We start from the raw sequence: 14,524 nt of genomic DNA, 5'->3' as shown, positions 1-14,524 counted from the left end.
TGCTGTGCATTACAGACAGAGCTGTAGCTAGCTCTTTTTGCTCCTGAGGCGAGAACAGAAAATTGTGCCCCCCCCCCCCCCATTTTGGCTGGGGTACCCCTTGGAGAGAAAAAAATTGCGGGACACCCTTTCCGAATATTTTTTTTATATGTTGGCTATATGTAGGACCATACTGCTTTTACAGGTGTAGAGGAGTACAGGGGTGAATAGGTGTAGAGAAATGACAGAGGGGTGTACATGGGTGACAGTGAGGTGAACAGGAGTGACAGAGAGGTGTACATGGGTGACAGAGGGGTAACAGAAGGGTGAACTTGGGAGACAGAGGGGAAACAGATGGGGTGCACAGGAGTGTCAGCGGGGTGATAGAGGGGTGTACATTGATGACAAAGGTGTAGAGGGGTGTACATGGGTGACAGAGGGGCATACAGGGGTGTAAAGGTATGACAGGGGTGACAAAGAGGTGTAGAGAGGTGTGCAGGGGTGACAGAGGGATGTATAGGGGTGACAAGGGGTGTAGAGGGGTGACAGAAGGGAGAGGGTTCAGTACCTGAAGCTGAGTAGGCCTCTGTCAGCGCCGCCCTGCTCCTTCCCTCCATCCCCATCATTTTTCTGAAGGACCAGGGAGAATCTAGAGTCCAGAGCTGCTCCACAGGAGAGGTAGGATACACAAGGATTGGATCTGCACTGCACACAGACTTCCCTCCCGCCTGACCTGCACGCCTGTGACTCACAGGTGCACAGGTCTGGGCAGGAAAATCAAAACATTTTAGTGCCATATTTCCCACCAGAGTGCCCTGGCACCCCGGTTGGGAATCAATGCCTCAGTGTAATGTGTGCTGGACTCCCTGTGCAAGCAGGTGCAGCGGCCAGGGCCAATGTGATCGCCTCACTTGCCTCATGGGAGCTACAGCCCTGATTCTAGAACCTGCAAGTGCTCTAAAATCTGTGATAAAAGTGCTAAAAAAATAAAAAGAGGTAGTATTATATTTGATAAGATCATTAAGGGTGGATTTAAAAGGGGGCAGTTCAAGTTGTAGAAATTTCTGCAACAGTCCATTCCATAAACCTGAGTAAGGTTGTTTAACAAGGGGAACTCTAAGATTATAATGTTTTGCCACCAGTTGGTTTAAATTTTTTTCTTTCAGATTTGTAATTTTCTTGTACTTAAAAATCTTAACACTTGGAGCTGGAATTACCGTGGCTGCTGGCACCAGACTTGCCCTCCAATGGCTCCTCAAAAAAGGATTTGAAAAAAATTCAATGAATTAAAATTAAATAAAAAAATCTCTTTAATCTCTTCAATTGTGACACCATATGGTCTCCTGACCCTGCTGCCGAATCCAGACTCTCTGCGGCAGAGATTCTAATAGCGACGTCTGTAATCTGCATGTCATACTGAATAACAGTATTATTTCACTAACCCAGCACACTCCATATGTGTGTTACAGCAAGGCAAAGTGTTCTACACCCCTCTCTGTAGGCCAGTAATAGCCGTTTTTAATAGCGATTCGCTGCAAATTAATTTGGATGGAACCAAATTTTGGGGGGGAATTCGCTCATCTCTGATTATTGCACATATTTGATTTTTACACGTATTTTATTATTGCACATATTTTATTATTTCATGTATTTTATTATTTCATGTGTTTGATTATTGCATGTATTTCTTTATTGCATGCATTTCATTATTGTATGTATTTTATTATTTCATGCGTTGGATTACTGCATGTATTGATTATTGTATGTGTTTACCGTATATACTCGAGTATAAGCCGAGTTTTTCAGCACTATTTTTCAAGCTGAAAATTCTCCCCCTCGGCTTATACTCGAGTGAACTCTCCGCCTGTCAATCCCTTCTCAGTGGTATTTAACCTGCGGACCTCCAGATGTTGCAAAACTACAACTACCAGCATGCCCGGACAGCCATCGGCTGTCCGGGCATGCTGGGAGATGTAGTTTTGAAACCTCTGGAGGTCCGCAGGTTGAAGACCACTGCGGCCTTCGTCATCATCCAGACTGCGAATGAACGTCCCTGTGCGTCGTCGTTAAAGCAACGTCACTAGTCCGGGGCAGGCCCGGAGCGCGGAGAAGAGGGCCCCCCCTGGTGAAAATGGGCAGCCCGGAACGACTAACCCTCCCCACCGGACGGTCCCTGCAGCACAGATGGCCCTGACCAGCTCACCCTTCCTTCCCACCGAGGCGAGGTGAGTAGAAAACTAAAGGGGGGGTCTGAATGATGACGAAGGCCACAGTGGTCTTCAACCTGCGGACCTCCAGAGGTTTCAAAACTACAACTCCCAGCATGCCCGGCATGCTGGGAGTTGTAGTTTTGCAACATCTGGAGGTCCGCAGGTTAAAGACCACTGATGAAGGGATTGACAGGTGGTGATGATGAGGGAAGGGATGATGACGGGGTCTGGATGATGACTGGGGTCTGGATGATGACATGGGGGGGATGATGTATTTCCCACCCTAGGCTTATAGTGGAGTCAATAACTTTTCCTGGGTTTTTGGGGTGAAATTAGGGGCCTCGGCTTATATTCGGGTCGGCTTACACTCGAGTATATACGGTAATTATTGCATGTATTCCATTATTGTATGTGTTTAATTATTGTATGTGTTTAATTATTGTATGTGTTTGATTTTAACAAGCAATGTTCAAGGGTGAAACTGGATATATAAAAACTTGCTTTGAAATGTTACTAAATAAACCAAGAGTATAGTTGTGCTGTAAGTTACCAAAGAAGGGTATTAAAGGAAGCTGCTGGGTGTCAAAGTCCATTGTCACGGGTGAATCTTTACAGAGAAAGAAGATAAGTGCTCAGCATTACAATAGTTACTTCCTGGAACAGATTTATTTTACGTGATGGAAGGAAATGTAAATTTATGGAGAAGTATGAAAAATTGTTGCTTTTTGTCCTGTGTCAGTTACTGTAGTCAAGAAGATGGACACCTGGAGATAAAGGAGAACCATAGGACGGCCTGGTACCCAACAAGGAGAACATTTTAAGTGTTGTCTGAATGATAAACTATAATAAACTACTCACAGCACACTGGCCAGTTTGCAAATGTCATAAATGTATTATGTAAAAGTATTTGTGTTATTTGCATGAATTTGGCCTTTTTATTTTGTAGAAATCTAACTATTATTAATGTAACAAGTAATAATGGTTATTTAATGGTGATATTATTTTATGGAGTTATTGATTATGGGAGCTACATTTGGGGTATCCATTTATTATGAGTATTCACTCATACTCACGTAATAGTCTCTAAGGCTAAGTTTGTGCAGAAAATTCATGCGGAATTCCGCACAGACATTCCGCAGCAGCAGAGTCCCATTGATTTGAATGAGATTCTGCTGCACTGTTTACACGTCAGAATTTCCACGCCGGAAAGAATTGACTCGTCTATGCATCATCAAATCGGCAGCATCAAATACGCTACGTGTGAGCCTACCCTTAAAAGGAGCTGTATTCCTGTGGTCTGTCAGGAGCAGGGAAGAAAAGAAGAAGACGCCCCCCCCCCCCCCCCTTCTATTATTGTTTCGCTTTAACACAGGGATTCTTCATATCATCATAAAGCTCTCCTTTTTCCACCTAAAGACCCATATGAAGGCTTGTTTTTTGTGCTACCAAATGTACCGTATATACTCGAGTATAAGCCGACCCGAGTATAAGCCGAGACCCCTAATTTCAACCCAAAATCCCAGGAAAAGTTATTGACTCGAGTATAAGCCTAGGGTGGGAAATACCTCATCCCCCCCTGTCATCATCCAGACCCGTCATTAACATCCTCATCATCATCCCCTTGTCATCATCCCACACATCCCCCCTTGTCATCATCCCACACATCCCCCCCTTCATCATCCCCTTATCATCCCACACATCCCCCCTTCATCATCCCCTTATCATCCCACACATCCCCCCTTCATCATCCCCTTATCATCCCGCACATCCCCCCTTCATCATCCCCTTATCATCCCACACATCCCCCCTTCATCATCCCCTTGTAATCATCCCACACCCCCCCCCTTCATCATCCCCACCCCCCTTCATCATCCCCACACCCCCCCTTCATCATCCTCTTCTCATCATTCGCCCTCAGTGGTCTTCAACCTGCGGACCTCCAGAGGTTTCAAAACTACAACTCCCAGCAAGCCCGGGCAGCCATCGGCTGTCCGGGCTTGCTGGGAGTTGTAGTTTTGAAACCTCCGGAGGTCCGCAGGTTGAAGACCACTGCGGCCTTCAACATCATCCAGCCCCCTCTCACCCCCTTTAGTTCTGAGTACTCACCTCCGCTCGGCGCTGGTCCGGTCCTGCAGGGCTGTCCGGAGAGGAGGTGGTCCGGAGAGGAGGTGGTCCGGAGAGGAGGTGGTCCGGGCTGCTATCTTCACCGGGGGCGCCTCTTCTCCGCGCTTCCGGCCCGGAATAGAGGCGTTGCCTTGACAATGACGCAGAAGTACGTTGGCAATGAACGCACCTCTGCGTCGTTGTCACGGCAACGTGACTATTCTGAGGCCGGGCCCGAAGCGCTTAGAAGAGGCCTCCCCGGTGAAGATAGCAGCCCGGAACCACTATCCCACCGGACCACCTCCTCACCGGACAGTCCTGCAGGACCGGACCAGCGCCGAGCGGAGGGGAGTACTCAGAACTAAAGGGGGTGAGAGGGGGCTGGATGATGTTGAAGGCCGCAGTGGTCTTCAACCTGCGGACCTCCGGAGGTTTCAAAACTACAACTCCCAGCAAGCCCGGACAGCCGATGGCTGCCCGGGCTTGCTGGGAGATGTAGTTTTGAAACCTCTGGAAGTCCGCAGGTTGAAGACCACTGCGGGTGGGGGAGTTCACTCGAGTATAAGCCGAGGGGGGTGTTTTCAGCACGAAAAATCGTGCTGAAAAACTCGGCTTATACTCGAGTATATACGGTACATGTAAATCCCAAATGAAATTACTAATTTTACCATAAATCTACGGTAAAACAAAGAAAAAATTATCTGAGGGGCAAAATTGAAAAAAAAATGCCATTTTGCTACTTTTTTTTATTCTGTAGGTCCATACAATTTAAATGATAGCCAACTTATAAAGGTTTATTTTTATTTTACTTTATATATCACTTTATGTACAAATATTGGTATGCTTGAAATTATCCTCTTCTGACCCCCTATAACAAGGTTGTGTAAGGGCTCATTCTTTGCATGGTGATCTGTATTTTTCATTGTTACAATTTTTTGTTTTAATGGGACTTTTTGGTTGTTTTTTTTTTATTTTTTTTATTTGTTTTCTGGTATATGAAGCGACCGAAGATATGTATACCTGGAATTGTTTTTTTTTTTTTTTTTTTACATTTACGCCATTGACCTTTTTAATTAACATCATAATGTCATTTTGATAGTTCGAACATTTACACAAGCAGTGATGCCACGTATGTTTATTTTTGTTTACATTTCTTGATTTAAAAAAATGGAAAAAGAGGGGTGATTCAAACTTTTTTAGGGAAGGGATTATTTCACATTTATTAACATATTTTTTTCAATTTTTTTCACAATTTTTTTAGTCCCCATAGGAGACTATTACCTGCATAGAACAGCATTGAACTGTGTTATTGGTGCGCCATTGCTCCAGCCTGCCATGGCTTCTTGTAGCATTGGAGCACCGATTGGATGACAAGGAGGAAGGTAAGAGACCTCCCACTGTCCTCTCAGCTGATCAGGACCCTGTAATTTTGTTGCGGGTGTCCCGATCAGCTCCACTGAACTACTGCAGAGTTACTTTTCCTGTTTTAAATTCCACAATCAACTTTGATTGCTGCGTCTAATGGGTTAATGCCAGACATCGGCCCAATCTGCGATTTCCGACATTAGTCGTGTGTTAGGTTCGACCCCAAAGGCCGAGACGTCTTCTGTCGGCGGATGCCCAATTTGTGCGTGGAAAGCCTGTATGGGGCTGCAGTCACCCAACGTTCCTTCCAACACTACCTGCCATTCAAAATCACGACACAAACACAAGTGTTGTCTCTGTAAGCTGAAGGCAGAACTGGCCTAGCCCTCTTTTCAAGAGTATTTTACATAGCCCACTTTCAATTAGGCATGCGCAGTAAACTCTACATTGCACAAACACAGGAAAACCATAAATCTTTTGCAGAAGAAAGTTAGATACAAAATATACATTGCTTAAGCTCAAATATAATGAACCATTGTTTCAAGGACGCATCTGGGATAGAAAAAAAGATAAGAGTGTCTGCATTCTCTTAGTTCAAAAGTTCAGGAGTTAGTTATATAGAAGGATAGAATACAGTCACTTAGACCGAGAATAATCAAGTCTTCATACAAAATGGATCTTTGAACACAAAGAAGGTTTCTACCCAATTCCATCATGTGCATCTTGGTTGCTGATAGCAACCGAGACCCACCGGATATGAAGCGCACTCAGCTCCTGAGCACGCTATATATCGCGAGATCGGGTGCAGGACGTACACATACAACCTGCGTCCCTATGGTGTTAAAGACTGTCATGATGTTTTTAAGTAACTCAAGGTAGCTTCAGTGGAAATGCTGGCTCAACATGGTGCAGGAACGACTCGAGGCACAGCCAGGTAAGAACGTAACAAAACTGGGAATAAAAGTTTAGAGATGATTCCTTGAATACACTTCAGTTGAAACGCAGCTATAACATCTGCCTCTTCTATTTCATCTTTTTAGTTGTCACTTTATTGCCCAGCACCTAACCACAAATGTGACATCATGTTGTTATAAGCAATGCCAGCAGAGTGGACCGCCCATAAGCAATGCCGGCAGAGTGGACCGCCCATAAGCAATGCCGGCAGAGTGGACCGCCCATAAGCAATGCCGGCAGAGTGGACCGCCCATAAGCAATGCCGGCAGAGTGGACCGCCCATAAGCAATGGCGGTAGAGTGGACCGGCCATAAGCAATGTCGGCAGAGTGGACCGCCTATAAGCAATGTAGGCAGAGTGGACCGCCTATAAGCAATGCCGGCAGAGTGGACCGCCCATAAGCAATGACAACAGAGTGGACCGCCCATAAGCAATGCCAGCAGAGTGGACCGCCCATAAGCAACGCCAGCAGAGTCGACTGCCCATAAGCAATGCCGAAAGAGTGGACCCGCCATAAGCAATGCCGGCAGAGTGGACCCCCCATAAGCAATTCCGGAAGAGTGCACCCCCATAAGCAGTGCCAGAGGGGTGAACTCAAATAAGCAGTGCCAGCGGAGTGCCACAGAAAAAAGTGGTAAAAGAGTTCCCCCTAAACAAGCAAGACAAGCACACTTTATACATTTATTGCTACTAAATTTAAGACATTTTTTGCTCACACTCACCCAGTCCATGACACGCAGAGTTCTGTAATGCTTGTTCACCTATCTTCTTAATTGCATTGTAATAAGTCTCAGCAACTTCAGACAGAGCTGTGGATAGAAAAAACACATTAGTGTGTATATATATATATATATATATATATATATATATATATATATATAGTAGAAAGAAACGGGCAACACTACGGTGTGCAGGATGGTGCTCGCTGGTTGACTCGGTCCCAAGTCCCAGGTAAATATCGAAGGAAAACAGCGGCACTCGCAGGTTGCAGGTGAATAGTGTGTGGCTTTATTCACAAAGCATCAATGGTACACTACAGTAATAACTTTGTACAGTTCCCCTTGATTTGATTCAGTAAATGAAAAGAAATACAGGGGTGGTGCTGTTCCTGGAAGAAATCGGTTCTGTTTTTCTATTCCTGGATAACTCAGGACATTGAGCCATTTGCCTTCGTGCCAATAAAGATCATCAGTCTTTTATAACTTATTGCTTGACATATTGGCTCTGCCTTATCTGTGTATCTTTAATGTCAGGTTGCTATGTACTCCTTTCTGGTACGCAGGATTACAACAAAAGAACCGATATATGAATTGACACCAGCCAGAATATAATTGAATTTTTATGGACTTTCCATGCAGCAAATATATGAGAAGCACATAGATAATACTGGTGCATTTGTCACAATATTGAACCCCATTGAATTAGATCTGTCATACTTTACATTACTGGGATTTAGTTTTTTTTATGTGATTTCTTTCAATTAAAAGGAGAACTCTAAGGCTAAGTTTCCACTTTTTTTTTTTCTGGCAGTTTTTGGATATCTGCCGTTGCAGTTTTTGAGCCAAAGCCAGAAGTGTATTCAAAAGGAATAGGACATATAAAGGAAGGACTTACACTTCTCCTACCTTATGGATCCACTTCTGACTTTGGCTCAAAAACTGTAGTGGCAAATATCCAAAAACTGCCAGAAAAAAAACAAGTGGAAACTCAGCCTAAGGATTGCCCCAGTATAAACAAGATAGGTGATATATATCTAGTCACAGGGGTCCCACCTCTGAGACCAATGCCACTGTTCATGAGAGCGAGGGGTCTCATGTCCCACATTTGAATGAACCAGTCATGTGAGCTGCTACTCTGTCCAAAGTCTATGGGACTGCCAAAGAGAAGCTCAGTACAACACTAAACTATCAACTCCTGGCGCCTTTACTTCCATAGACTTTGGAGAGAGCGTAACTACAACTGACTGGAATTCTCAGAGTTTAGTTTTGCCACAGCTGGAAGTTCACTGCTTGGGAAAATAGGCCTAGACAGTGCCAGTCACAGAGTGCGCCCTGCAACAGTCATAGCCACACAGTGCGCCCTACAACAGTGCCAGCCACAGAGTGCGCCCTGCAACAGTCATCGCCACACAGTGCGCCCTACAACAGTGCCAGCCACAGAGTGCGCCCTGCAACAGTCATAGCCACACAGTGCGCCCTACAACAGTGCCAGCCACAGAGTGCGCCCTGCAACAGTCATAGCCACACAGTGCGCCCTACAACAGTGCCAGCCACACAGTGTGCCCTGCAACAGTCATAGCCACACAGTGCGCCCTGCAACAGTCATAGCCACACAGTGCGCCCTGCAACAGTCATAGCTAGAGATGAGCGAATCGAAGTTGACGAACCCGAATTCGTTACGAATTTCATGAAAAATTCGATTCGCCACTAATACGAATATCGCTGTGATTCTATCGCGTGAATGGCTTCATTAAACTCCATTTTACAGAGTTCCAGGCTATTGGGGACCTAAGATGGCGGATCCACATGTGAGTACATGGGGCAGGGGATTATGGGAGGGCGGGGCACAGCGGCGGGAATGAAGGTAGGCGGGCTGACCCTGAACCACATGTGAGATGCAGTCTATCAGTGTTCACTGACCCCTGTGATGTCACAGCCCCTATATAATCGGCGGCCATCTTGCCTCTCTTCATTTCATCTATGCACTCAGATGGAGAGGACGGGACTGCGTGTGTGTGAATAGCTCATACCACAGCGTTACACTGCAACTGCTAGTCACATCAGCATTAGGGAAAGGCAGGAGTGCAGAGTGCTGTTACTCTGAGAAGGATCATTGATAGCTAAACCTCCTATTCACGTTATTGAGCATTGCAGCAGAAAGGGGCAGATAGCTGTCAGCTGCCTCATACAGATCTCCAAGCTGCCTGAACTTTCTGAAGCATCTTATCTTCTCATTGTTCAGCCCAATTGAGTTTATTTTAATTTGCTCCACAAAACTTCTGCTGCTCAGAATTGTCTGACAGAGTGCAATTTAGGGTTTAATCCCTGGATTTTTTTTTTGTGGTGCTGCACTGTTGGGTCCTGCTGCTGTTCAGAAATACGTGATTGTTCAGTGGACTGTAGTGCATTTGCACCATTTTGTACCTGTTAATCTGTCAAGGGGCTGGCTATATACTGTGCAAGTCCAAACAATACTATTCACCAGCTGTTTTTTTTTTAAACAGTTTTTTCTGCGTATAGTTACGCATATATAACTGCCCGCATCAGTGCATACCGCATAGGTACATGCAAGTATTGTACCATTTAGTACCTGTTGAGCTGTCAAGGTGCTCCATACCGTCAAAGTCCAAACAATAGTATCCACCGGCTGGTGTATTACAAAAATACAGAGTTTTTTCTGCTAATAGCTAGGCATATTACTGCCCTCATCAGTGCATACCACATACGTACATCCAAGTATTGTACCATTTAGTACCTGTTAATCTGTCAAGGGCCTACATACTGTTCAAGGACAGCCGTAAGTAATCACCTGCTGCTGTTCTTGACAAATACTGTTTAAAGAGTAGTGTAGCGTATTGTAATACCCTCATAAACTTCTAAGTATGTCAGGCAGAGAAGTGCCAGGACGTGCACAGAGGAGTGGCAGAAGCCTAAATACTTCAGGCAGAGTTGGCAGCAGACTTGGGGCGAGTGGCAGCAGGAGTCGCAGCGAGAGGCCTGAGCTCCCGTTATCAGCCAGCGGTCGTGTCTCCACCAGCAACCCATCTGCCGTCGTAGATTGGTTAACACGCTCATCCACATCCTCACAAGTGACATCTGACACCCCCAGTCAACAGTCGGTGGGTTCCTCAGACACAACCCTCAGTTGGCATGGCCCGGGAGCAGTCCGTGTCCTCCCATTGCCTTTGTCCTATGCTGTTCCCTCTCCTAAAGAAGTATCTTATGCTGTGGGTTCAACTCCACTATTTACTGAGGACGATCCAATAGAGGACAGTCAGCAGCTACTGGACAGCCAAGAATGGGAGGAGACATGCGCCGCTTGCTCCGCTAGGCGGCCAAGTATAGATGCGGAGAGTGACGTGGGAGGCGGTGTTGCAAGTGTTTAGGGTCTTGAAGCAGACACTGTTGGGGAACCTGAGGAGGACATCAATGACGTGCACACAACTGTTGATCATGATGAAGCCGATCGCAATTGGGAGTCGGGTGCAGAAGGGGCTTCATCATCATCAGGAGAAGAGAGTTGCAGGTTGCCCTTAAGGCAGCAAGGCGGTAGCATAGTTGGCAGTCAGCGTGGTGGCAGTAGTGGAAATTCAGGAGCCAAACGTGCCCGGGGGAGACCACCTGCTTCGCGGCAGCCTACCTTTCCGGGAGGTAGTGGAACAGGGGTTCCTGGAGACGGCGCCAGTAGCAGTAAATTAGTGCGGACTGCGGGTGGGAAAATCAGCTACTCGGCGGTGTGGAAGTTTTTCCATAAGGCATCCGGAGGAGGTTCACGTAACCACATGCAAGATCTGTCGGCAGAAGGTGAAGCATGGCCAGGGTCCCAATGTCGGCACCACGGCCCTGCGTCAACACATGCTTCGCCACCATAAAGCGGCCTGGGAGAACCGTGGCTCCGATGTAGTGGTCCAGCCTGCTGCATCACCCAGTGGCCATCCGCTCCCTCCTTCATCCAGCCAAGGCTCCACCACCTCAGCCGAAGGGAGCTGTGTGTCAAACCCTCCTTCTGTCGCTCCTGCTTCTCCCGCTTTTAGTCAGCCATTCCGCCAACAATCCATTGGCGAAGCCATGTCTAAGAGACAACAGTATGCGCCCACTCATCCAACGGCGCAGAAGTTGAATGTGCTCCTGTCCAAGTTGCTGGTGTTGCAGTCCTTCCCTTTTCAAGTGGTGGACTCTGCACCTTTCAGAGAATTGATGGCTTGTGCCGAGCCGAGGTGGGGAGTCCCAAGCCGTCATTTCTTTGCGAAGAAGGCAGTACCAGCCCTGCATAAGTTTGTACAAGAGAAGGTGGGCCAGTCCTTGAGCCTGTCGGTGTGTTCAAAAGTGCACAGCAGCACCGACATGTGGAGCTGTAACTACGGGCAGGGACAATACTTGTCTTTTACGGCTCACTGGGTAAATGTGGTTCCTGCACAGCCACAACAGCAACTTCGACAGGTCACACAGCTTCCTCCTCCACGCTCTCGCTCCCAGGCAGTTGGTTCTGTTACAGTGTGCGACGCCGCCTCCTCATGCTCCACCGTGTCCTCGGCCTCCACTGCACGTCCAAATCCCGGTGGCCATTCATCGTACCATGTGTGTAGGGCACGTCAGTGTCAAGCTGTTCTTCACATGGTTTGCCTTGGCAAACGGAGTCACACAGGGGAGGAACTGCTAAAGTTCATTCGTAAAGAAATCCGAATATGGCTTACTCCACGAAATCTGGAAATGGGAACCATGGTGACCGACAATGGGAAGAACATCGTGTCCACGCTGCGACAAGGAAGTGTGAACCATTCACCCTGCATGGCACACGTGTTGAATCTGGTTGTCAAGCACTTCCTCAAGTCTTCACCCCATTTGCAAAACATCCTGAAAATGGCAAGGAAACTGTGCATGCACTTTAGCCACTCGTACACCGCCAAGCACGCCTTCCTTGAGCTGCAGCGTCAGAACGGTATCCCACAACATAGTCTCATTTGTGAAGTTGCCACACGTTGGAATTCCACCCTCCATATGTTGGACAGACTATACGAACAAAGAAAAGCCATCACAGATTTTTTGATGATACAAGCAGATAGGAGTACTCCCCTGTGTAACTTCAATGTGAACCAGTGGCAGCTCATACGTGACACCTGCCGTTTGCTGAGGCACTTTGAGGAAGCCACATTTTTTGCTAGTCGCTCGAATTACGCCATGAACGACGTAATTCCCCTCCTACATTTCCTACAACAAATGATTGAAACCATGGCTGGTCACGGCAATGGAGAGGTTGCGCCTACATCTCAAGGCTACATGAGCCCCGTGGGAGCTGAACTGGAGGAGGAGAATGATGAGGGGCAGAGCGGAGCACAGTTTAGGTTGGATGAGATGGCCGGTGTTTCTAGTCTTCGTACAGGAGAGAAGAAGGAGCAGCCGGAGGAGCTGGAGGGTTATGAGGAAGTTGAGACAGAGGACCCAGACACCGTGGCAGTATGCAGTGGAGATGGAGGCAGGTAGTCCCTCCGAGTCACTGGCGCAACTGGCACGATGCATGCTCAGTTGCTTGCGTAGTGACCCCCGAATTGTCAAAATTCGTCAGCGGGATGACTTCTGGATCTCCACCTTATTAGACCCTCGCTACCGTCCCAAAATGGGGGCCTTTTTTACACCCACTGAGAGGGAGGACAAACTGACCTACTACAGAGAGATTCTACGTAGTCAGTTGGCTGATGCCTATCGGCCACATGGTCCATCCACTCGCAGGTCTGACTCGGGGGGGCCCTCTGCGCTCACCTTCCACTGCCATGGCTGCTGGGGAGGGGAGGGGTGGGAGGAGCAGTACCAGCTCAATCAGCAGCAGCCTGAGTCTACAGTCGCTGATGAGTAGCTTTCTTCACCCGCATAGTGAAGCAGCTCATCAGCAGCAGGTGGACATGGAGCAGCACCTGAACTAGCAGGTGGTGGCATACCTTAATATGGCCATGCCAACAACTATTGAAGATCCTCTGGACTTCTGGGCAGCCAAACTTGATTTATGGCCACAACTAGCAGAGTTTGCCCTGGAAAAGCTGTCCTGCCCGGCCAGTAGTGTGCCATCAGAGCGGGTGTTTAGTGCGACCGGGGCCATAGTCACCCCAAGGCGAACTTGTCTGTCCACTAAAAATGTGGAGAGACTGACGTTTGTCAGGATGAATCAGGGATGGATCAGCCAGGATTTCCAGCCACCAATGACAGATGGGTCTGAGTAGATTGACCATGCTCCTACAACAAAATTTTCTCTATTATGGTTGGTTATGAAACCCTCTGGGGCAGACCTGGGCATTGTACGGCCGCTTGCCACATACGGCCCTTTGATTGGCTCTGACCGGCCCGCGCTGACTGGGGGACAACTATGCTGCCTAATCTGGGGGACATCTATGCTCCTAATCTGGGGGACAACTATGCTCCTAATCTGGGGGACAACTATGCTGCCTAATCTGGGGAACATCTATGCTGCCTAATCTGGGGGACAACTATGCTGCCTAATCTGGGGAACATCTATGCTGCCTAATCTGGGGGACATCTATGCTGCCTACTCTGGGGGACAATTATGCTCCTAATCTGGGGGACATCTATGCTGCCTAATCTGGGGGACATCTATGCTCCTAATCTAGGGGACATCTATGCTGCCTAATCTGGGGGACATATATGCTGCCTAATCTGGGGGACATCTATGCTGCCTAATCTGGGGGACATCTATGCTCCTAATCTGGGGGACATCTATGCTGCCTAATCTGGGGGACATCTATGCTGCCTAATCTGGGGGACATCTATGCTCCTAATCTGGGGGACAACTATGCTCCTAATATGGGGGAAACTGATGCTTCTGGCCTTGGGCCTGTAATTTTTTGAAGTTTAGCAGTAGCTAAATAAATGCTTAATGCAAATGTAAACACTGATCTTTAAATGTAAGGGGTTATGAAATGCTCTTGGGTACTGCGAATGACTGCTCCAGACTCATTCTGTGTCTTTCACAAACTACTTGCCTCACTGGTGCCTCAGGACTTGGGCCTATAATTTTTTGAAGTTTAGCAGTAGCTAAATACATGCTTAATGCAAATGTAAACATTGATCTTTAAATGTAAGGGGTTATGAAACCCTCTTGGGTACTGCGAATGAAAGCTCCAGACTCATTCTGCGTCTTTCACAAACTACTTGCCTCCCTGGTGCCTCTGGCCTTGGGCCTTACAT

General features: G+C 47.3%; 1 protein-coding gene across 1 annotated transcript in view; it reads right to left on the bottom strand.

Annotated features, from left to right (window-relative positions):
* Positions 1–14,524, bottom strand: part of BAIAP2L2 (BAR/IMD domain containing adaptor protein 2 like 2) — a 69,207-nt gene that overhangs the window by 32,792 nt on the left and 21,891 nt on the right. Inside the window, exon 4 of the mRNA XM_056523942.1 lies at positions 7,334–7,420. Within this exon, the coding sequence (XP_056379917.1) occupies positions 7,334–7,420 (87 nt within the window). The remainder of the gene's footprint in view (positions 1–7,333; positions 7,421–14,524) is intronic.

Source organism: Hyla sarda, chromosome 6, assembly GCF_029499605.1.
Source record: "Hyla sarda isolate aHylSar1 chromosome 6, aHylSar1.hap1, whole genome shotgun sequence".
NCBI classification, from domain to species: Eukaryota; Metazoa; Chordata; class Amphibia; order Anura; family Hylidae; genus Hyla; species Hyla sarda.
This window is presented reverse-complemented; position numbering and strand designations above follow the sequence as displayed.